General features: G+C 34.2%; 1 protein-coding gene across 2 annotated transcripts in view; it reads left to right on the top strand.

Moving 5' to 3' along the window:
- Window positions 1-22602, top strand: part of PCLO (piccolo presynaptic cytomatrix protein) — a gene marked incomplete at both ends in the record, with an annotated part of 389946 nt that extends 367344 nt beyond the window's left edge. For both annotated transcript variants that reach the window (XM_080701058.1, XM_080701057.1), the window contains 3 exons: window positions 18742-18876; window positions 19276-19421; window positions 22462-22602. In XM_080701058.1, coding sequence (XP_080557184.1) covers window positions 18742-18876; window positions 19276-19421; window positions 22462-22602 — 422 coding nt within the window. The remainder of the gene's footprint in view (window positions 1-18741; window positions 18877-19275; window positions 19422-22461) is intronic.
- Window positions 22603-25613: the final 3011 nt, after the last annotated feature.

The raw sequence follows: 25613 nt of genomic DNA, 5'->3' as shown, positions 1-25613 counted from the left end.
TCTGTCATTGTGCTAACCACATTGCATTGTTTTGCTTTTTTTTTTTATTTCAAGCTTCTTTGCCAGATTGTGAGCTGAAATCATTTGGTGATGGAGAGATAGAGGGCAACAGAGAGGTAGAAAAAAGATTTTTTAGGTTTTATCATCAAAGACTTTGTTTCAGCTAAGACAATAAGAAGCAGCTATATGAGTAAGCTAAAAGCAAAAGTAAAATATAAAATGATACTAAAGAAACTTAAAATATTTGGTGAGCAAAGTTCTACAAAGGCAGTAGTAAGGAGATGCTTTCAGGCTTTTTTCCCAGAAATTTCATATTCTACTCTTTTCTTTCAATGCCTTTGAGCCAAGAAGATATTGCTATAATAGATTTACAATCTTGGATACATTGCAAAATCAGTCTTTTAAAGTGACATAGTTCTGTGGTTAATAAAAATAAACAAAAATAATAAATAATTAGTAGTTTGCATGCTATAGTTGAGCATACATATATAGGTGTTTTTCACTAGGAAAAATGCAATCACAGTTTCTTCATAAAAATTCATACTTATAAATATTAATATAAAAAATGTTCAGTTAAATTTTTTGGTGTGGTATTGGGGGCGGAACCCAGGGGCTTTCTATCTCTGGGCTATACTCCCAGCCCTATTTTATATTTTATTTGGAAACAGGGTCTCACGAAGTTGCTGAGAGCTTCACTAAGTAGCTGAGACTGGCTTCGAACCTGTGTGATCTTCCTGTCTCAGCCTCCCAAGAGCAGGGATTACAAGCATGCGCCACCATGCCCGGCTAGTTAAATTTTTATTTTACCTGAAATAGATTTATAAATTATTTTGTATAAATTTTAATTTTTTAAAAATCCAAGGCATTTCCTTTTTCTTTTAAAGTACTGCTTTGTGTTTTTGAGTATTTTGTGTATGTGTGTGTGTGTGTGTGTGTGTGTGTGTGTGTGTGTGTGTTACTGGGGATGAAACCCAGGGAATTTCTACCTCTGGGCTACACTCCCAGACCTATTTTATATTTTATTTTAAAAAGAGTCTCACTAGATTGTGGAGAGCCTCTCTAAGTAGCTGAGGCTGGCTTCGAACCTGCAGAATCCTTCTGTTTCAGCCTCCCAAGTATTGGGATTATAAGCATGCACCACCACGCCCGGCTTGTTTCTGAATATTTATTGATGTTTTGATTATTAAAAATAATTTACACCACTTTTTTCTTTCTCAGAAAACTTGCTCATTTCAATCTACCGTTCATGAAGCCCTTTCATATGAGTCTTTTTTTGAGGATTATCTTACTAGGAGCTCAAGTTATATCCCAGTCTTTGCAGTCTCAGAGAGTATACTCTCCATGTCCTTCAGACCATCCGAAAGTTGATTTGCCCATTTCTTATAATTTAACTTTCTTTAAAAGTAAACTAACAAAAAGATGTAAATGTTATTTTGGAGATGACAGCTCTAAGCATTTTTTTATCACTTACTGCGTATACCACTTGAGGGAAATATCTGACAGATGTAGGCCTAAACTATATAAATTGAGTATAAAAATGAGAGAATTTTATATTACTATTCAATCACTTGGGGAGCTGATAGCTATTTCTTTTTATTAGAGTGGAGTTAAGATGAGGTTGTCTAACAGTAGTCTACTGGGAAGACTAGAATTTGGTAGACAGTTTTTAAAGGAGGCAGAGAGCTGTCTCAGTAAGTTCAAGAACAAACTTCCTGTATTTGGTATTTTAAGATACAATGCTAAAATCTCTATTTAATAATTTAGTAGCAATTGTGTGTGTGTGTGTGTGTGTATGTGTGTGTTTATCAAGAACATAGATAATCCTTAATGCCTCATTTAGTGAGAAACATGAGGGCAGTGCCACAATGTTTGAGCAAGTAGGATGTACTTAGCTCTGTCCAGGGAGCATTGTTTAATCAGATTGTACATGCTAGTGACTGAAGGTGTCAATGTGGCAGTACTGCCAAAGGAGTGGAGAACAGTATTTTACTTGAACTTTGACTCAGAAGCATTTGGGTTTACAGAAACCAAGTGCTAAGAAGTAATTCCTATTATAGAAATAAAGTACTGTTGATGACTAATACCAATTGAGGGCTTACAATATGCTGGGTATAGCCAAGTTTGGTGGCTCACGCTTGTAATCCCAGCATTTGGGAGGCTGAGACCAGAGGATTGCAGTTCAAGGACAGCCTCAGCTACTTAGGCCTTTTGCAATTCAGTTGGACCCTGTTTCCAAATAAAGAATAAAAATTAGGGCTGGGGGGTATAGAATGCTCCTGGGTTCCATCCCCAGTGCCACACACACACACACACACACACACACACACACACACACACACACACAAATATGCTGGATACTATATTATCTCATTTAGTCTTTGCAAGAACCTTTTGACTTAAAATTCTTCTGTTCCTAGCCCATATTATTGTGTCTGGAAGGCAGAAGTGATTTCTGGAGATGCAGCATGCATCTTGCAACCCTGAGGCAAAAAGGACAAAACAAATTATAAAAATAACACAGTGGAAATTCGGAAAAACTCAAGTTTCTAAAATTATTACCAATGTGTAAAATTTATGCCTATCTTAGATCTTTTGTTACATTAAAAAAAAGTTCCTTTCTGTTTCTTCATTGTGAGTAAAATTGTATGTTACTGGCAACTGAAAACATTCCATAAAAATGAAGTAAGTGATTATAAAAAAAAGTACAATAAATAAGGGAGTTAAAGAGAAAGTAAGATTAATTTCAAGTCACCTCTAAATTATATGGATGGAAGCCGGGTATGGTGGTGCACACTTGTAATCCCGGTATTCGGGAGGCTGAGACCAAAGGATTGCGGTTCATGGACAGCCTCAGCTACTTAGTGAGGCCCTCTACAACTCAGTGAGACCCAGTTTCAAAATAAAGAATAAAAAATAGGGCAGGGGATGTAGCTCGGAGGTCAAACGCCTCTGGGTTCCATCCCCAGACCTGGAAAAATAAATAAATAAATAATATAAATAGATTTTAATTGTTTAGCAAAGAACAAATGTCGGACTGGATGAAGGTATAGTTCAATGTTAGAGTTCTTGCCTAGCACATACAAGGCCTTGTGCTTAATTTCCTGTATTCTAAAAAAATTAATCAAAACAAATTACAGATTAAATATATCTAGTAACATATTCTTTAAATAAAATATACCAAAATAAAATTATAGAAAGGCTATAAAATAGAATGAAAAGATATAATGCAATTATTGTTCAAAATAAAGCTTGTGAGCCAGACATGATGGCACACACCTTTAATTTTAGTACTTTAGAGGCCAAGACAGGAGGATCACAGGACAGCCTCAGCAAGTATCAAGACTCTCAAGAATCTAGTGAGACCTTGTTTCAAAACAAAAAAAAGGGTTTGTGTATAGCTGAAAGGTAGAATGCCCCTGGGTTCAATCCTCAGTATATAAATAAATAAATAAATAAATAAATAAATAAATAAATGCAAGGTAGTATAATGACATCAAAGCCAGACGAAATAGAAAACCCAAGGTAAGCTGGGCATGGTGGCCCACACATAGAATCCTAGTATTTGAGAGACTGAGACAGGAGGTTCTCAGTTCAAAGATAGCCTCACCAAGTTGTGAGCAAGTAACTAGCAAGAACCTGTTTCAAAATGAAAATAAAATAGGGCCAGGACATAGCTTAGAGATAGAATGCCCATGGTTCAATCCTTAGTACCAATAATAACTACAACAAAAACAAGGCAAGAAATAATATTCTTCCTGTGTTGCCTATAATAACCACTTCAAAACATGATTAAAAATAAAAGTAATAAAACCATTTTAACTATAGCCATTTAAAAATCTAAGTTTCAAGGGAATAAATCTAACAAAAAATACTTATAATAAAATCATAAAATACTATTAAAGAAGACATGAATTAACAGATATATAGAATATGTCAGAAAAATTAATATTATAAAAATTGCTGTATTCCCAATTTAATTTGTGAATATGATGAAACTTCAATTAAGTAACAAAAAATTATTATTGAAATAATTTTGATAGCTGGCCTTACAATTGATATAAAAAGAACATGGGTAAAACATTTTTAAAGAAAAATGATAAAATATAGCTCATCATAGTATATAAAGTACTATGATATATAACAGGTATAATGAAACAGAACAGAAGGCCCAAAATGTACATTCATGGATCTGGATATTTTATAAGAAAAATTGCATTTTAGATAAAGATACAGGGAAAATCTGTTGCCTACATGGAAAAAATTACTACTGTTTCAAATTGTAAAAAGCAAAGAATAAATAATACAGAAAGATAAGCATCTAAAGTATAAAATTATGCACTGAAATTTTCAAAGGAGATTGATAATATTGAGTTGGATGAAGAATAATTTATTTTTTTTAATTTTTTGATACTGAAGATTGAAACCAAGGACTTTCTAGTTCCAAAGTACATACCTCAGCCCTTTTTATTTTTTTATTTTGAAATAAGGTTTTGCTAAGTTTCTGAGGGTCTCATTCAGTTTCTGAGGCTGGCCTTGAAACCACAATCCTTCTGTCTTTTCTAGATTTATTTTTTGCATGTGGTTGTCCAGTTGTTCCAGCATCCTTTGTAGAGGAGAAAAAATATGTGATAGTATAAATATTTTTGCTATTCTTGCTCTTTGTACATATGGTTACTTATTGATAACCTAGAAAAGTTTTTATTAGTTATAATGGGATATTATTCGGCATGTTATGTCCTAGATTTAGAATGTCCTCCTAGACCTCATGGAGATAAGACAGCCATATTGGAGGTGGGGCTTGGTTGCTGGGGAGGGGTTCCTGGGGAGATGGTTTTGAGGATTATATATGGTCCCTCCTCCCCTTGCCTTTTCTTGTTTCTGGCCCCATGATGTGAAAGTAGAGCACTTGTTCACTTTCTCTGCCTCCCACTACCATGCCCTGAACTCTGTCAATGTAACCTAGCCTAATATGGACTAAACCTCTAAAATCTCCAGAACTGTGAGCAAATAAATTTCTTCCTGTCAGGTGCTATAGATTATAGCAGTGAGGATGCTGACTGAAACATGGTGCTAAAAAGAAATGAGCTATCAAGCTTTGAAAGACATGGAAAAAACTTAAATGCATACTATTAATTGAAAGAAGTCAATCTGAAAAGACTACATACTGAATGTTTCCAACTATATAACATTAAGGAAAGAAAAACCTCTGGAAATAGTAAATGCCCAATTTACAATGAACCTAAAACTGCTCTAAAGAAATCTTTAAAACAACTTTTAAGGCCGGACATGGTGGCGCACGCTTGTAATCCCCATGCTTGGGAGGCGGAGACAGGAGGATCACGCAGGTTCGAAGCCAGCCGCGCTGGCTTAAGAGACCCTGTTTCCAAATAAAAAAGTATAAAAATAGGTCTGGGAGTGTAGCCCGAAGGTAGAAGGGTTTCCAGGAACCCCAGTACCACCAAAAACAAACAAACAAAACAAAACAAAAAAAATTTTAAGTACCGTGAAGGTAACTTATTACCAAGATATTTTCAAAAAACACAAAAGCCAATTTGAGACTCTGTTAAAAAGCATTAAAAGAGAGATCTGAATAAATGCACTGATTATTTGCTTCCTAGTGGGACAACTATATTAAATCTAATAAATTCCAATCATATCAGCACCTTACTTTATTGGAGGAACTAAGATATTTCTTTAACATTCATATAAAATAATGGAGAGTGTCTAGTATCCAAGCCCACTAAGGAAGTAAAGAACAGAGAAGGCTCTGGTATACATATGTGTTGCTCAATTTCTTTTCATTTTTCTTTCCTTTAGAATGTTATTGGTGTAAGATGATTATACATTATAGTGAGATTATAAGTGATTCATTCATATATGCACAAAAAACCTTTTTTGTGGTACTAGGGATGGAACCCAGGTGCATTCTACCTCCGAGCTACACCCCCCAGCCCTATATTTTATTCTTTATTTTGAAACAGGATCTCATTGAGTTGCAAAGGGCCTCACTAAGTAGCTGAGGCTGGCTGTGAACTGTGATCCTCCTGTCTCAGCCTCCCAAATGTTAGCGCCACAAGCATGCACCACCACACAAAACACCTTTTGATGTGCTTCCCTCCACACTGCACCATCCTACACTCCTTTCCCTCCCTGTTAGTGTGACTGGAAGTGACATTTCATATATGAACATAACATTATTTGGTATGCTTTTTACCTCAAGCCTACTTTATGCCCTCCCCTCCTCATTCCCCAAATACTTCTCTACTCTTCTATTGGTATCTCTCATCATTTTCATGGAGTCCCTTTTCTATTTCAAGTCTGCCACTAGCCACCAACATAAACTGTGTTACACTAGCATAAACTAACCCCAGAACCCTAGTCCTAAACCAAATGTTTACCATAACCTTATTCCAACATTAAGCTAACATTTAACTCTAAAAGTAACCCTAGCCATAACCATAATCTAGCAATAAAACTAGTCCTGGCCTTTGCCTTAACCTATACACCTATACTGACCTTAATCTTAACCATAAACTCTAACCACAGGCCTAAAACTTACCATAACTTTTTTTCCAATATTAAACCTATTCCTAACTCTAACCCTAACTTTAGCTTTAACTTTAACCCGAGCAATAAACCTAGGCCTGGCCCTGGTTCTAACACTTTCCCTAACTTTTACATTAAATGTGACCCTTAATATTCTGAGATTGGCTGATCTCATCTGGCATTGTGTTTTTTAGTTTTGTCCATTTTCCTGCAAATGACACAATTTTGTTCTTTTTTATTATTGACTAAGAATCCATTGTGTGTATGTACTATATTTCTTTATTCATTCATCTGTTGGTAAATACTTAGATTGGTTCCATAATTTGGCTATTTTGAGTTAAGCTGTAAAAACATGGGTATCCATATATCACTATAGTATTCTAATTATATTTTTTTGGAAAGTTGTAGAGGAGGATTATTTTTATTTCTCTGTCTTTCAGATTCTTTTGCTTTCTTGTAATACAGTAAGAGCTTTGACTAGTGCTAGCCAATGTTGTGTTCAGTTTCTGTGCTGAGCATTTAATTGCTAATGTATGATGTGCAGAGCTGTCACTTCCTTTAGTAAAGGAAAAGATAATGGCTACTCCATGAGCCTGAGATTCTGTGACTGGAAATAACAGTGATCCTGCCAACTTTCAGTGGAGTGGTACTTGTAAAAAATATAAGAAGCAACGTCATAGTAGACAAAGTTCAGAGATCGATCCAGAAATATGTAGGAACTAAAAGTGACGTTGTAAATCAAAAAAGACTGTCCCAGAGGTAGAATTGGGAGAATGTCTCCCTAAAAGGAGAAAAAATTCCTAGATCCTTATCTAACCTCATTTGCAATAGTGAATGTCACATAATATCCTTGTATTCATCATTTGACATGTTCAAGAAGGTAATTAAAAAGAACTTTATGAAATGACAATTTACAAAGTGAAGAATTTGAGGGGAAAAGCATGGGATGCTGAAGTGCACAGCAACTAACCCAAACCAAATCCCATTGCCACCTCTTGGTCAAATAAAGTACAAGGAGAGGGGACTGTTATCAGTGCCCAGAAAAAGCTAGGTTCGTGGCAATGGAGGCACCATAAAGGAGCAAAAGTCTTTGTAAAAAGATGGAGCCACTGTAAAACAATACCTCCACAGAGGATATTGGGCGTGAGAAGGAAATAAATACGCCAGCCTCCCCCTTCCTGCCCTCAAGTCTCTTGCTGGTGCTTATTACAAAAACTCTAAAAGTCAGAAGGTAAGAAAACCCACTCAGTAAGGCTGATGGTATTCTTCTTGAGGCAAAGCAAGGTGAGACTTGTGAAAAGAAGAACTGAATGGGGGGAAAAAAAGTAACAGCTCAGAGGTAAAATGTTCCTGGGTTCAATCCCTAGTACTAAAACACACACACACACACACACACACACACACACACACACACACACACACACCTTGAAGTAAAATTATAGTTTGCTTTTATTATCTAGCATGGTACTCAAGGGAAATGCAAAAAAAAGGTAATTGAAAAGAATAAAGTTGAAGAAGAGTTTTATAGAACAAAACAGCAAAATATTCTTAATGCATTGCATCTAGTAGAAATTGAAAAACTACAGATTCAGTTAAAACTAAGAAGAGGATCAAAATTATTGTGTTTTAAGAGGAGAATTGATCTAAGGAACAAAACAGAGAAACAACATAAATAATCCCTTGAGCCAATGCAAACATCTACCCTGCCATCTGTTCACCCTCATTCAGGACGCATGACAGGTAAAATCAGAGAGTACCTGGCTGTCCAGTCTCCATCTGCTCCTGGGAGGAGATGGAGGTCCTTCTGCAATTACTGGTAACTTCACTTTTACAAACACAATTTTTCTCACAGGAGTTCCTAGTGTCCGTAAATTATACTATTACCTGGTTTTATTTTCTAAATCCATCCTATGATAATTCTACCATTCCTCTATATTAAGAAAATATAAGCAAACTCTGGAAGCCAGCCTTATGTTTCTAAGATTCATGCTTTCAGAATAAAGATTTTGCTAACATATTAATCTATTTTACCAGCTCTCCTACCTCACTCCTGGGCTTTGTTTACTTGAGGCTCTGGGGAGTTACTTGGTAACTCTAAGCATTTTAAAGGCAGTGTCTATTTAAGTTTTCAGTTTTTCTTCTTGTTAAAATGATCTGTTGTTGTTGTCTTCTGCAGGATAATAGGAGGCCTTCAATTAAAAATTTTTTATAAAGAAATCTGGTTATTTTTAGTCACAATAAAATGAATGCTAAATAGCATGTACCAAAAGGACAAAAAATATGTCAAATGCATGGAAGGAATCAATCAGAAAAAAAATCTATTTTTCCTCCTAAAACTGTGTTCTTTCTGGCTTTATCTCAGAAAGAAAAGATTGCTTTATATAACAGAATACAGAGAGAATGTGCAGGCTTGTCCTATTTTCAGAGAACTCTTAAATCTTATCAGGCCAGAACGCCTGCCTTATTGTATGATCTATCTCCTTGTATCTGGGTTATTTCAAATAAAGCTCTTAATGAAAGTTTACAGAACTCTTCTCCCTTGGAAAAAGAAGTTTTAATGAAAATATAACAAAATGCCTCTATCCTCAGCTCCTACTCTAAGACATGGAAATTTACAAGGATGCTCCTCTATAGCTTTGAGTAATAGAGCCTCTGATGCATGCTTAAATAAAAATAAAATTAATAGGATGACATACATGCATTTTTTTCCCTGTAGGTTTGTAAAGAACTCCAAAATATCGCGACATGGCCTCTGTATAGTTGGCTGGGAAAAGTCTGAGCATTTGAGTGAGATTTGACAAATCACGTTGATCAGACTGAGGTAGAAACCACATCTACCTTATAGGTTTGCAGTCAAAATTAAAGAAACTACACAAAACACTTATTGAATATCTAATATAAGCCAGGTATGATGCTACACCCCTGTAATCTCAGTATTTAGGAGATTTAGACAGGGGGATTGTAGAAAGGCCAGCCTCAGCAGCTTAGCAATGCCCTCAGAAATTTAGTGAGACCCTGTCTCAAAATAAAAAAAATTAAATCAGGCTGGGTGTGTAGCTAAGAGGTAGCATGTCCTTAGGTTCAATCCCCAATAAAACACACACACGCACACACACACACACACACACACACACACACACACACACACACACCATATATTAGTTATTTTTTATGGCCTAAAAAGACAAGGATAAATAAGGCTCAGTCCTTACACTATAAAGACTATGAACTAATATATAAGGTGCATAAGACAACAGAGTTTTTCAATAAGTTGAATATGTCATGATTGCCATTCAAGTGGATGGTAACCCCTACATGTGTAACAAAGAAGTACCATTCATTAATTAATAGTTTGGAAAGGAAATAGACCAGCATTTATCTCCTTTATTATAACTAGTCTTTTCAGGACAATTTCTCACCCCTCCCCAACACTTGCATACACAGGAGCACACATGAATTTGGCACAAAAGTACTACCCAATAATAGATTGTCACAATTTTGCCAAAAAGCCTAGGCCATCTATCTGGAAAGAGCTAAGCTACTTGTCTGGCTTTGCCAACGTAGGCAATCTAAAATGCACACCATTCTTTCTTAAAAGAGAATGCAATAATATCTACTCTATGTCATATAGTTAAAGAAAAATATAATAATATGACAGAAGTTTATATATATTATTTACAAATAATTTAATTTATATGAATTACTCAAAATATATTATTTAGTTGGTTGCAGATGAGTATATACTATAAAAATAGAAAACTAAATTTTAAATATATTTTAGGGATGAAGATGGGTTTTTATTTACTTGAAACCAGATTCAGTGCCTCTTACCCTAAAAACATTATTTCTCAGATTCTTAGCATTTTATAAATTCTATCTTAATAATTCTCTTTCTAAGTCTTTATTCAAGGTATATGTTGGTTAAAATTGCTGAATTCGGCCAGGCGTGGTGGCACACACTTGTAATCCCAGCACTTGGGAGGCTGAGACAGGAGGATCGTGCAGGTTCAAAGCCAGCCTCAGCTACTGAGTGGGGCTCTCAGCAACTTAGTGAGACCCTGTTTCCAAATAAAGTATAAAATAGGGTTGAGGGTATAGACCGGAGGTAGAAAGCCCCTGGGTTCCATCCCCAGTACCAGAAGCAATTAAGGTGACCAATCAGAGGGGAGGGGATGGGGAGGATGGAATCTCTTTAAAACTCATGAAATGCGTAAACAATTATATCAAAGATAATCACCAATTAAGCATGGGATCGAGGAAGGGGGAGGGAATGGGATGGGGATTGGATGAGGGCTTATCAGATGATATGTGCTTGTATATCCTCTCAAGTCTTATATTCCAAAGTGATGTATGATTACAAAAAATAATAATAAATAATTGCCACACATAAAAAATAAAAGAATAAAAAAATCCAGTAACTTTCCTTTTTATTTGAGATATGGTATAAAGAAAACATAAGTGCTAATTATAGATAATTGCTGAGTTTCACTGTCTAAAGGCCTTCAAACTTTTGGAATAGAGAGATATTATTTCACCAAATAATTACTATAGACTCCAGTATAGTATTAATACACTGGATTGGATATTATAGAGAAAAATTGGTGAATAGAACAAATTATGGGGAGTTTATATCCTCTTTCTAAGCTACCCAGCAATGTGGAAAAATTAGTCCATTTCTTATTTTATATAAATTTAAATTTCAAATATATTGATATGAATATTCTAAGACATGATTTTCTTGCTCTGGTTTTGTTTATACCGAATAAATGAGCAATTGACCTAATGGTATAGATACATTTGCTGGGTGAAAGTTGTAAGTTAGTTCTAGAATTGATTTTCCATTGCATAAAGAATATTGGGGGGGGATATCAAACATCATATGTTACGCCCACAGAAATGTTTAATCATTTCTTTCAAGTAAAAATAAGACAAATTTTAAGACTGTTGAGAAATAAAAAAAATTAATGACTGTTACCTAATTACCATTTCAGGCATTGTACTAACAGTTTACCTTGATATTCTTGGCATTTGAAAAAATCATCACATATGTATGAAATTTATAGAGAAGAAACAATAAAAGGGAGAAAAATGAAATTACACATAAAAAATACACAATACTACTTTTGCTATTGACAGGTATTACAACATTAATTTAAATTTTTCATGACAAAGTTTAGTAAACAGACAAAATTATTTAGAGCAGAAGATAAAGAAGTGTTATAACTAAATTACTTTTTATTTATAAAATATCCAAAAATATTATTTTCCTGGATATCTAAAAGAGATATTATAATATTATTGTGTATTTTCACTTTGCGTATGAATCAATATAAACCAAAGAAATGTAATGACTTGCCTGCCTTCTCATAGGCTAGAAGCCAGGATTCTTGTTGTTGATTTTTAAGTCCATCTTAATTCTATATTAGACTCTTAGCATTGGAATGAGCAGTGGGAGTTAGGTGATAAATTATGAAGTGAAAGACTGTCAGAGCTAAATATACATCTTATATAACACCAAGTCAGACTTAATTAGCTAGCATCAGTGACCTGCCTCTTTGGTTATAGTATATATTAATGCAAATTTACAAATGCAAAGAAACCCAAGTGTTGATCAGAATTTTATTTATGCATCTTTTTCTTACACCAACTTTGTTTTTATGAAGTATTATTATTTCTTTCCATTTCTTTCTTTTCCACATCTTACTTGCTTTTGGTTAATTAAAGTTAACTTTACCTAAAATGGTCTTGCATTGGACAAAGTTGCTGATGTTGCAACAGAATTCTTAGAATTCTGAGATATAGTAAAATTCAATTTGCACAATGTCAATTGTTACATATTCAATAATGTAATAAAAGAGAAGTATTTTTCAATCAATATTCACTTCTTTAAATTACTTTTCATATTTAATGAATTTTACATAGAAACTCACATGAGTGTTCAGAATTTATTTTTATTGTATATTTTGTTTAACTGAATGAGTGACCTAATATGTACTTGTAAACAATAAATTCTATAAGATATCTTCCACTGGTTATGCAGTCTGAAGAGTTGACTGTCTTCTCTGCCTTCCAAGTTCCAGTGTGTGGCTAAAATAAAGCAGCAAAATAGATTATGAAAATGCTTTTGTTCTGATACTATTATACAAATCTGGCCGGGCGTGGTGGCTCATGCTTGTAATCCCCGTGCTTGGGAGGCAGAGACAGGAGGATTGCGCAGGTTCGAACTTAAGAGACCCTGTTTCCAAATAAAAAAGTATAAAATAGGTCTGGGAGCGTAGCCCGGAGGTAGAAGGGCTTCCAGGAACCCCAGTACCACCAAAAAAAAAAAAAAAAAAAAATTAAATAAGTGATTGAGTGCTTATGATTATTAACACTACAATTTTTAATTCTATTGACTGCTTTAATATGTAAAAAACAAACTTTTTTTGTGTGTGTGGTTCTGGGGATTGAACCTTGGACCACTCTACCTCTGAGCTACATACCCAGCCCTATTTTATTTTATTTTTTTTAAAACAGGATCTTGCTAAGTTGCCGAGAGCCTCACTAAGTTGCTGATGCTGGCTTCAAATCTGTAATCCTCCTGTCTCAGCCTCTCAAATACTGAAATTATAGGCTTGTGCCACCACACCAGTCTCTTCCACTTTCTTCTACTTCCTTCTTCCATTTTTCCTGTATTTCATCTTCAAATTTTCTTCTCTTCCTTCCTTCTTTCTTTTCCCTTTCTTCGTAATATTCCTTTTTTATTCTCTAAAATAGTCTTTATCCTACTAAATATGTACTCATACAGAGGGCTTATTCTTTTCTCCATGAATACTTTAAAAATATTTTCTATACCTGTGAAGTATAGTATTAAGTGGGATATATCAATGTATCAATTAATTAGTATGTCCATGAATATGGGATATTTTTAAGTCACAGATTTAACTTTCTGTTATTTTAGAGGTTTGTTTACTTAAATAAATGTTAGTTTCTATTCTCTTGAATTTACTTTTTCTAATATACCAGTTATATTGAATCAGTTCTCTCTGTTCTACATATCTAGCACTGATTTTTACCTTCTCTGCTTTTTTTGTATTGTCTTGGGCTTTTCTTTCTTTTATGTCAATAGTATTTATTTCTGTCTTATCTAACTTTATTCTCTCATGTTTCTAACTTATTAATACTTTTTAAGTAAGATCATTTTTATATTTAACATTGTAATCCTCAATTTTCAGCCTCATCTGTTATCTTGTCAGCCTATCTCTCACATCCCTTCACTCCATTTCTTTTCTTATTTTGATTCATAAATTCCAGGTTTGTTCCAGATTACAGGATAAATATCTTCTCTAGAATATGGTTCATTTGTACTCTTTTCTAAAAATTGACACATAAAATTATATAAATTTATGGGCACCATGTGATTTTTATGTATATGTTCATTGTATAATGCTTAAGTCAATTTAAACATTGATTTCCTTAAACATTCAACTTTTTTGTGTGTAGTTAAAAAATGCTCTAAATCTTTTTATTAGCATTTCATCTTTTTTTTTTTTTGTGGTACCTGGGTTCTTGGAAGCCCTTCTACCTCCAGGCTACACTCCCAGACCTATTTTTACATTTTTATTTGGAAACAGAGTCTCCCAAGCCAGCGCACGCGGCTGGCTTCGAACCTGCGCGATCCTCCTGTCTCTGCCTCCCAAGCGCGGGGATTACAAGTGTGCACCACCACACCTGGCTCATCTTTATTTTTTAATAATACCAAAGAAGCATAAGTTTCAGGATACCAAGAGACCTGGAAATTGGATGCAGATTTTCCTACTTCCATTTACTCTTTATTCCAAGACATCACCCCACATCTGTGTGTGTGATGTATTTTTGTGTTCAAAGTTGCAAGCAGATCTGGAGCTACTGCCGACTCTGTAGAGACAGAGGACACAGATGTCTTCCTCTCCATCCACTGCAGCTGCTTCAAAAAACGAAGGACTCAGAACCTGTATGAAGGCAGATATGATTGATAGGATAATCCACAATGAACACATAATCAACTGCTTGAAGACAACTTCATGTCCTTTTTTTCCCTTTAGTAAAAATATGAACAAGCAAGTGTTAAAACTTTGAACAAAGACAAACTTATCAAAAAACGTCACAAATATCACACTGTGCAACATGTGAGGTTAAACTCCAAGAAATAATCAGACAATGTGATGGCTTGAGAACTTCAATTAGCAAGTTTTTAATGCACCTTTCTCTGCAAGTGAGAAGGTGGGAAATTACAACCAACTTCAAGTAGTGGGTGAATTAGAGTGTTAGTTCTATAAAAGAAGATTATGACCTATAAAAATGAATTTCTCCCAGAAAAAAATGTATCATGCTCATTAGTGAGATTAGGTCTATCTATGATTTCTATTGGCTCCAAATACTGGGAGTGATGCTTCCTGAATTCCCTCCCTTTCAATAAAAATCTTCTTTTTTCCTCTACCCCAGCTATGGTTTGAGAGATGGGGAAATAGATGTTTTTGTTTCTTTTTTGTGTTTTGTTTTTTGTTTTTCCTGTGACTTTGGAGAAAAGAGTTACAGTTGACTGATGTATTTGCCAACCCAATTGACTAGATTTTGCCCTCTTTTTGAGATCGAATTAAATGGGGTTTTTCGTTTGTTTTTGTTTTTCTTTATTGACTGTGTTCAATTTCACAGGCACAGGTGTGTCTTAATCCCATGAAAAGATTTCTAAGCTTTGCATATTTATTGTGCTTTCTCTTGGAGCTCCCACAATATGGGGCCTTGGCGGTCTCTTCGAATTCTGCTCATACTCTCAGAGCGTCCTTGTGATACCCAAGGCTTCCAGACTCACAAAGTCTAGCTAAGTAGGCTTTTCCGAGAGCTACCTACATCGACCATTCTTCTACTTCCCTGTGATGAGGAATTTAGTGATAACTTCCAGGGTTTTGTCAACTCCTTCTCTTTTCCTGGCAAGCTTCTGTGACATATGCTGTGGTCAGGAGTGCTGCTGAGCTGTGTCTTATTAGAATATGCCTTTCCATTCCTGAACATCAGTTTTTAGTTTTTCTGGCAGGAGGCTATAGATTATTTTTGTTTTCTTGCTACTGGTTAGCAATTCACTGAATTTTTTATTTGTTTTTTCTAATTTTTCTAAATGTTGGAGAAGAGGGATTCTAAGATCTGTTCTATTTTCTTATTTTTACTTTGGAGATTCTTTATTTCCTTGTGAAGCTCCTTTTAAAAAGAACAGATGGATTAGAATGAGCTCTTTAAATCTTACCTAAAATTGTTAAATAACCACAACTGGGTTTTCACCTGCTAATTAAAGTAGCTATATTAGATAAGAATTACATTTTTCTATCTGACAATGTAAACAGAATATAAACCAACTAGTATTAGAGCATATTCATGAAGCTAAAATATTTATATCAAATCATTGAAAGGAGAGTGGCATCACAGTTAAGGGGTCACTAGTCATTAAATTCACTATTGATTTTTTCCATTTTGTTGATATTTTTCAAAGAGCCACAATCTGACTTGTTAATTTTACCTATTGTTTGTTTTGTTTTGTTTTTTGGTGGTGGTACTGGGGTTCCTGGAAGCCCTTCTACCTCTGGGCTACACTCCCAGACTTATTTTTTTATATATATATTTATTTGGAAACAGGGTCTCTTAAGCCAGTGCGGCTGGCTTCGAACCTGTGCGGTCCTCCTGTCTCTACCTCCCAAGTGCGGGGATTACAAGCATGCGCCACCATGCCCAGCCTACCTATCGTTATTTTTAACTTTCTACCTCATTAATTTTGGTGTGTATCTTTATTATTTTCTTCTTTGTACATTCTATTGCTTCCCTTGGTTGTTTTTGCCTAGCTTTTGGAGTTGGAATTTACATAAATTTTTTTTACTAATAACAGTAATGTATATGCATGTTCTTCTGCTAATTATTTTAAAGGAGAAAAGAGTTTAGGAGTATTGATTTTCTTCTGATCAATACTTTAACTCACAGATCCTGATGCAAAGTGAGTTTTTTTTATCATCTTTATTTCTTAGAACTTTTATATTTTCTCATAATATTTTATCAGCACCCAATAATTGTTTTTGTGCATGTTATCAGATAATTTTTAAGAGTGTCATTTTGCAAAACCTATTGACATCTTTGTAATATAGTATATAATCTGTCTTTGTTAGTGTTCTGTATTGACTGAGAACAAAAGGTATATTCTCTATTATCAGAGTGTTTGATACATATCTGTGAAATCTACTTTACTGATTATGGTGTCTCAATATTCTCTCTACCTTTTTAGTCTACTTGGCCTATCTTGTACTATAGATGTTGCATTAAAGTCTCTTTTATTATTCTCCTTATGTTTTTTATATTTCCTATGTGCCCTTAGAGTTTTATTTATATAACTATGTAAGCAGTGCATATGTATTCATAGGTTTTATCTTCAATATAACTTGTGGATTTTTAGCTTTATACAGAGGTTTTTTTTTTTGTATTGTTTGCTGCTTTTTAAGCTGATTACTATTTTATCTGATGCTTAGATCTCAACTGCTATAGTCTTGATTGATTCCATATGCCTGACATATATACCCACCTCTGCATTTCCAACTGTTTGGACATTAGGTTTTAGTTTTATGTTTTGTATACAGTTTAAGGTAGGTTTTGCTTTATTAATTAATTTTAAAATGCTAATAAAATTATATCTATGTGTGAAATACATAAGAAAAATATGAAAAAAAATTCCTATTTTGTGGATCAGATTTTTTCTAGTTTTTAGATTGATTCTTTTCAGTACATAAATTAGAGTGATATATTTATTGTCAACATAGGCAGAGTTAAAAAGATCCATTTAGCTGGTGGTGATGTGATGCACCTGTAATCCCATCTATGTGGGAGGCTGATGCAGGAAGATCACAAGTTTAAGACCATCCCGAGCAATTTAGAGAGACCCTGTCACAAAATAAAAATAATATATGGACAGGTATATAGCTCAGTGTCAGAGTGCTTATCTATCATATATAAGATGCTAGGTTTGATCACACACACACACACACACACACACACACACACACACACTCAAAATGCAATGTTAGCCGGGCGTACTGGTGCATGCTTATAATCCTAGCATTCCGGAGGCTGAGACTGAAAGATTGTGGTTTAAAGACAGCCTCAGCTATTTAGTGAGGCCCTTTGAAACTCAGTGAGACCTTGTTTCAAAATAAAGAATTAAAAAAATAGGGGGTGTAGCTCGGAGGTCAAATGTCCCTGTGTTCCATTCCCAGACCCACAAAAAAAATTCAAAGTTGACTGATGGATTTTTAAATAATAGCACATGAAGCTCATTGACTTGGATTTGAATTCCTCATTGCTAGTGATCTTTAAGAGACTATCTCTAGGGGAGGATGTGATGCCTGTAATCCCAATATTTGAGAGCCTGAGATAGAAGAATCACAGGCTCAAGAGTATCCTCAGCAATTTAATTCTTTATTACTATGAAACTTTCCAAATCATGAAACCAATAACCTTTCTTTTTTTCTTTTTGGCTCACCATTATAGTCATTCTCTGCAGCAGAGTGCTCCCACAGAGTAGGATGAGAAATAAAATATGTGCTAGTGAATGAGTAAAAATTAATAGAGGAATAAGTGGGTTAATGAAGGATTTATCCTAGCATGTTCTTTGAGCATGTAACACCCAAGATAAAACATTGGGAGGAAATGTAGTGAATCCAGCTTATATCACTCATTATATTTTGCTTCATGCAATTTTATTACTATATGTTCTTCCTATTTCTTTTACTGAGGGAAAAAAGGAAGTAAAAATAATAAAAAATGATGTGTAATTGTGTTAGTGAATGTTCTTGAGCAAACCTAGTAATAAGCAATTGTTGGCATACAACTTGTGTTTCACATTACTTGTTATTATTTACCGAAATTATATTAGAATGATTTTGTTTATATCTTTCTCCCTACAGTCTCACCTCTTACCTCTTTGGGCATAAAAACTTAAAGTTGAGTACTAGCCTATTATTATATTTAACATACTTTGTTCTAAGTATCTGCATTGGTTTATCCATCTGTGTATTCACAGGATGCAATAAGGTGCTTTAGCTCTTGATAAAACATTCAATAAAAGAAAGTATGAATGAATGGTTAAAATGAATATTTAATAAATATCATTAAAGATTACTCAATTATTTCCATTATTTCTTTCAGTTAAAACTCAGGTAATGGGAGAAATCAAGATTGCATTAAAAAAGGAAATGAAAACAGATGGTGAACAACTAATAGTTGAAATTCTCCAATGCAGAAATATTACCTACAAATTTAAGTCTCCTGATCATCTACCAGGTATCTAATGTTATGACAATATCAATATAAAGATATCCAGGAATTTGTCGAGTGTATGCATTGAGTATATGGAAAATGCTAATTAAAATTTGTTCTATATAGTGAATATATCAAAAATGTGAAAAAGAATTAATTTCTGCCATGTGTCAAATTTTTCTCCTAGTCTTTAGTAAAATTTCCAGTATATAAATTTATACATTTGTTAAACAACAGGAAAAATAAAATCAAATTGTTATGAAAATTGATATATTTTAATCATTTTATGTTCTCTGAAACAAATTATACAAATTATACACACTCTGCTACCTTTGTATAAAATGTAGAAGTCTCATGGTGAAATTATTCTTTCAATAGAAAACCATATGATTGATGGACTTTGTGCTGGAATCTCATTTTCAGATTTATATGTGAAAGTGTATGTGATCAACATCTCTACTCAAAAAAAGGTGATCAAGAAAAAAACAAGAGTATGTAGACATGATAGAGAGCCTTCATTTAATGAAACTTTTAGATTCAGCCTAAGTCCTGCCGGACATTCCGTTCAGGTAACTCTGTAATATACAGTTACTATTTTAAATTTTTCATTGTATTTATTTATTTTATATTTTATTATTTAATATTTGCATACTGATTATATGTTATATGACCCTTGAGAAAATGACTACTTCATAGAGGTCTGACCCCAGGAACACTTTAGCCTTCTCCAGCTCAATCACCCCATCCAATCATCTGCCAAGTCTTCTCTACTTTGTTTATTTTTCTCTACTAAACTGATTATTTATTGTTAGCTCAGTACTTACAATTATTTACTATTGCATATTGACTTAGGCTTTTTTATTTTTGTTGACCTTTCATTTATCATTTTATACATTTATTGGTGCATTATATTCTTAGAGTCTCACATCATAATGTTGTAGATAATGATAGTAACATACATGCATACAGCAGTTGGTTTTCCCCTGGCTTTCTCCCCAGAGTTCCCTTCCCCCTACATGATATTGAGTTTGACATAGGTATTCTCACATATGTACATGTCCATGGAAGTTTTCCTTTGTTAATTCTCCCTCTCCCACACCCACCCCTTACTTCACAGGGATTTCTCCTTCATTAAAGATCTTTACTCTATGCATTTTATATAGATTTTTTATACTTCCATGGTCACTGGCATTGATCCTCTTTGGGCCCCTGTCTTTGCTAATAACATTGCTTTGGTAGTTTATTGAGCCAACTTAATGTCTTATATGGTTAATTCATTTCATTATGCCGTTGCTACAGTTATTCTTTTAATACAATGGTTTGGGTTACATTCAACCCCTTCAATAACCCATGCAAGGTGCTGTATACCCATAATCCCAGTACTTGGGAGGCTAAGACAATAGAATTTCAGTTTTAAGGGCAGCCTCAGCAACTTAGCAAGATCCTATTTCAAAATTTAAAAAAGGTGCCGGGCGTGGTGGCGCATGCTTGTAATCCCTCCACTTGGGAGGTGGAGACAGGAGGATTGCGCAGGTTGGAAGCCAGCCGCGCTGGCTTAAGAGACCCTGTTTCCAAATAAAAATAAAAAATAAAAAATAGGTATCTGGGAGTGTAGCCCGGGGTAGAAGGGTTTCCAAGAACCCCAGTACCACCAAAAAAAAAAAAAAAATGAAAATGGCTTGGGTGTAGTTTGGAGGTAGAATACCCCTGAGTTCAGTCCTCAGTACCATAAACAAAATAAGTAAAGGGAAAAAGAAAAACTTTCAATGCCTCATCATGATCTTGAATCATTCTAAGTACTTCAAGATGATTTTTAATTGTATCGATGTAGTTTCAGCTCCTTACATAGTTTTCCACTCCAAATACATCACAATTTCTTTAAACCAGGTTAAGCTTCTAAGTGGTCCTTTCTATTTTTACTTCTCTTGAAAGCTTCTTTCTTATTCCTCTACATCCATTACCATATTCTACATCAATATAAACTCAGTACAGTAACCTTGGGTATTCATAACATCTTATTCACAAATAATTTTGCTTGTCTTATTATGCTATTAACCCCAATCTGCACTGGACAATAATTTATATACTTACCTGTCGCTGCTTCTATACCAATCAGCTTCTCTAAGGAAAGGCCTAATTTTTGTGGCTCTTTGTCCTATAGCAAAGCACAATTCTTTACACATAGTATGTATCCAATAGACATGAAAACAAGGAATAGAAGAAATGAGTTATAGGGGTAAGGATGAAAATATGAAGATAACTCATCATTTTAGCATGTAAAGCCTTGCCCCAGAGATAAATATGAGACATAGTAGAGCAAAGATTAATCGTGGAATTGCATGGTATTAGACTAGAGGACAAAATTAAAAACTAAAGGAAAAACTCTGAGTTCTGTGTAGAAAAAATATGGGTCATTCTGAGATTAAGTTACCAGAGAGGAGCACTATGAGAAAGAAGTTCATGAGTTTGTCCAAAATGAATTTGATAGGAATACAGAGAGTCAAGTGCTAATATAAAATCATTTGAAATCCCACAACCTTATTGGGAGAAACAGTCTTATCTGAAAAAAAAAAATATATATATATATATATAATATATATATATTATAGTGTGTGTGTGTGAGGGGGGTACTTGGGATGGAACCTAGGGGCTTTCTACCTCCGGACCTTTTTTATATTTATATACTTTTTTATATTTTTTATACTTATTTTTATAATTTTATATTTATATACTTTTTTATATTTTATATACTTTCCCAGACCTATTTTATATTTTATTTGGAAACAGGGTCTCACTAAGTTGCTGAGAGCCTCACTAAGTAGCTGAGGCTGGCTTCAAACCTACACAATCCTCCCGTCTTCAGCCTCCCAAGCACTGGGATTACAAGCATGCACCATCACGCCCAGCTAAAAATACATATTTTTAAAGTTAGAAAAGTGAAAGTAAAGTTTTAGACTGGGAGAAATACTGAATTATCAGAATGAGGTTCTGAAGAGAAAGCAGAAACAGAGATCACTGCCAAGTATTAATCGCCAGATGGAACTAATGCTCTCTGTATATCTTTGAACTACTCTCTAAGAGAAAAGATAATCTCTGTAGTGTGAGATCCTGTGGAGTAAGTTCTGCATTTGACTTAAGAAATTTTAGTAAAATCACCAGACTACTAACTAGAATCGATGCCTTTTAAAACCCTATTTATTTATTTACTAAGCATTCAAATAATTTTGCCTTTCATTCAGTATTTCATAAACTAGTAAAAATGTATCTAGCAAAGTTTCCTTTTGAAACTTACTGTCAGTTTAAGCATAACCTGATTAGAATTTACTGCTTATACACTTGTTTTCTTGTCTAGCATTATCATGTTTTCAGAATGTATCATTTCTTTGAAGAATAATAAAATTATTGGTATGAATTAATTTGTATTATGCTAATCTTTCTAAGATATCTTAGTTAGTAGGTCTCTTATAAGTGTACCTGTTACTTCTTCTCACCCTCACCCTCTCTTGTGTGTTTTATTTATTTGATTATTAAATGTCTTTTAAAAGTTGAAAAAAATGTGTGTGCACATATACATATATACATATATAATTTTGACTATTTTTTCTCTAGATTTTACTTTTCTCCAATGGAGGGAAGTTTATGAAAAAGACCTTGATTGGTGAAGCCTGTATCTGGCTTGACAAAGTGGATCTCAGAAAAAGAATAGTCAACTGGCACAAACTTTTGGTCAGCTCTACTCAAACGCATTGAATGGAAGAACCATGTCTGCTCAGGGTACTGAAATGGCTAAAGAGCCTCAACTCAACACCAATTGGTTACTATTGGACTGAGTTGTTTTCAGGGCAAACATAAGAAGAAGAACAACAGGCCAAAAATGTATACTAAAGCCTTGCAAATTTATTGTCACAGAACTCAAAAAAAAAAAAAAAGACAAAAGAAATGTTGAAAACCAACCAACAAAAATAGAGCTGTGAGACCTTGGATTTCTCATGACTGTAAAGAGAAACTATGGGAGAGATTTTGATTACTTAAGGCAAAAACCTTTGAGCGGAATTGAGCTGTTGCTAAACACAGAGACTTGAAGATTAATATGGTTTCCAAATCCAGCACAAAGCAATCCTTTATGCAGAGTCGAAAGAACTGATAACAGTGAATCTGTTCTCACAAGTTCAAAAAGCCACCTTCTTCGTCATTTTTTTTTCAAACAATGTATTGTTTTGAGATTCTGACATAAAGCTACATGTGTCCAGGACGCAAGTGAGGTGGCTGTGCTCATGGGGAAGTGAGAAGGGAGATCCAGACATCGTGACTTTTCAACCATCTCATACAGGTTTTCCCTGTGTCTAAGTTACAAAGGTGTAAAAGCACATTTGTTTCAGTAGAGTTTGAAATAATGTAGAGTGAAGATAATGCTAGGTAGAAAAGAAATTACATTTATCTAGAAATAAAACTGACTGGCTAATAAAGAAGAATGTTAACCCACAAAGCATCAAAATCTCCATAATTTACCATAAAACAAGACATTTTTAATCTACATACCAAATGACCTAGATTAAATTGGTATGTTCTAGGAAGCATGATCCTGTGTTCTTTGAATTGCAAATAAATGTATTCTCCTGCATATTTCCATTCTCTTGAGTAACATTGTCAGAGAAAGAAAAAAAATCTTCCTCTGGCAAATTATTCTAATCTGGTGACAATAATTATATTGGTTTCGTTTCCTATTTTTTCATAATATTGTTTCCCTGAACTCATTAACTGATTATACAATGAAAACTCTGACACCAAGCTCAAGTTCTCTCTAGTATTCTTTTCCTCTACTAGTGACACTATTACAGAGATCAAGTTCATCAATGCTGAGAAAATATGTAAAAGCCAACATTGGAGATTAAATATACTTTGAACTATTTTAATGATATAGAATGAAACAACCAAGGTCTAAGTTATTAGAATGAAGCATCCTCTTCCCCATCAACCAATCTCAATGATAAAGGAGGTAACATGGAGATGTGGAAAATACATGCCGCTGGGATTAAAATCCTGACTTCTGTGCTGATTCTGCTACTGACCTCACTCAGGTCACCTTATAAATGTCACTTACACTGACTTTCCTCAGATTTCTTATCTATTGGTAAAAATAATGATATATTCTTAGCCTTCCTCATTGGTCATTGGGATAACTGAATCAAGAAATCTGTGAAAGATGAAAGCACATTTCAAAAATACAGTTTTATATAAAGAAGTGAGGAATAAATATTGTGTAGCTTTTTAATTCTCAAATTTTATATGTGAGAAACATCCTTCAAAACAATGGCAAGCATTAGCATGGAATAAAGTGTGAATTTGCTCCAAAACTTATTTTTTTTAATTTCAAACTTGCATTTAGTATGAAAAAAGATAAGATGAAATGAAAGTGATCTGCAAATTTTATTATATTAAATTAAATGAAGTACAGTGATTTATCCCAGTCCCTTATCCTACCCTAAATAAATTACATTGCCTCTCAGAGCATTTTGAACTTAAAAACTGCTATTATATTGAAGGTAAAGTTTTAGTGAGATTAGAGAAAACCATTTTCAAAATACTGATTGGATGTTGAATTTTATCATTTTTAGAGAAAAAATAGTCAGTTTGAGAGGAATATAAAGCATTAAAATAAGAATATCTCATATATTCCAGGCTATATATCTTTATTAAATTCACAAAAAAAAGATATTCACTTTTCCCCTAACATAGCCATCACTTTTCTTTTCTCTATTTTTTATCCCCTTTCTTCTGATGTACAGTGTCATTTATCATTGATATTGATTGTTCTAAAGTGAGCATTGGGGAGGTTAATCATTAAAGATATTATATTGCTAAGATTTTATTTATAGAGCTACTAGATCTGCTGATGGTTGTCATGGATATTTCCAGCAGAAACTAGCACTTGGGGAAGCCTGTAATCATCATTCATAATTGGGAAAGAGAAGGGTCCAGGAAGATCTCCTTTTATAAAAAGGCTCTGCTATTTGCTCTTAAAAGGAAACCCTGGCTCATCATTGGTCCTCTTCTGCAGCCGCTTGCATCTAATGGTATCCATCAGAGGTTGTATGAGCAGTTGTCTTAACTCCATTCTACTCACAATTTCTTTTAGAAAAATATGTATGGAGGGACCACGGAAACAAAGATCATCCCCTGGTAGCTATTTAACTTGAAAGAATAGGAGCCTTTCTCTTCTAGATGTCCCTCCATTCCAAGGAAGTAGTGATGGGGCTGTATCAACCAAGAGAGTTCATGACAGGGCTTCTTTCCCTGCACCAGCATTCCCCTTCAGAGAGCATAAGATCCTGCCAGTGTGCCAAGTTCGCAGCAGACCAAACTCCTAGGATGTACTGGAATTATTCTATGCAACACTGATCCTTATCTGAGTGCATTTCTTCTGAATGATGTGGATTACCCTTCTTACAACAAAACTATTTCTTTTTTAATTGCAAATAGGGCTCTTGGTGTTTTTTACTTTTTTGTATATATCACAGCACATGACTTTCCACTTTTTATTTTATTTTATTTTACTGGAACTAGCTTATTTTTATCCTAAGAGTGACAGTTTGTAATCTCTAACATGTGTTTAGTCTAATTACAACACTTAAAACTTGAAAAGTATCTCAGTTTTCCCACAATTTAATTAAGTCATCAAAGACCGAAGTTGCTTGTTGCTTTAAAATTCGGTCCTACAGAGACTTTCAGCTATAGACAAAAAGCACAGAGTGAATTTTTTT

The sequence above is a fragment of the Muscardinus avellanarius genome (assembly GCF_963383645.1).
Source record: "Muscardinus avellanarius genome assembly, chromosome: 9".
Taxonomy (NCBI): domain Eukaryota; kingdom Metazoa; phylum Chordata; class Mammalia; order Rodentia; family Gliridae; genus Muscardinus; species Muscardinus avellanarius.
This window is presented reverse-complemented; position numbering and strand designations above follow the sequence as displayed.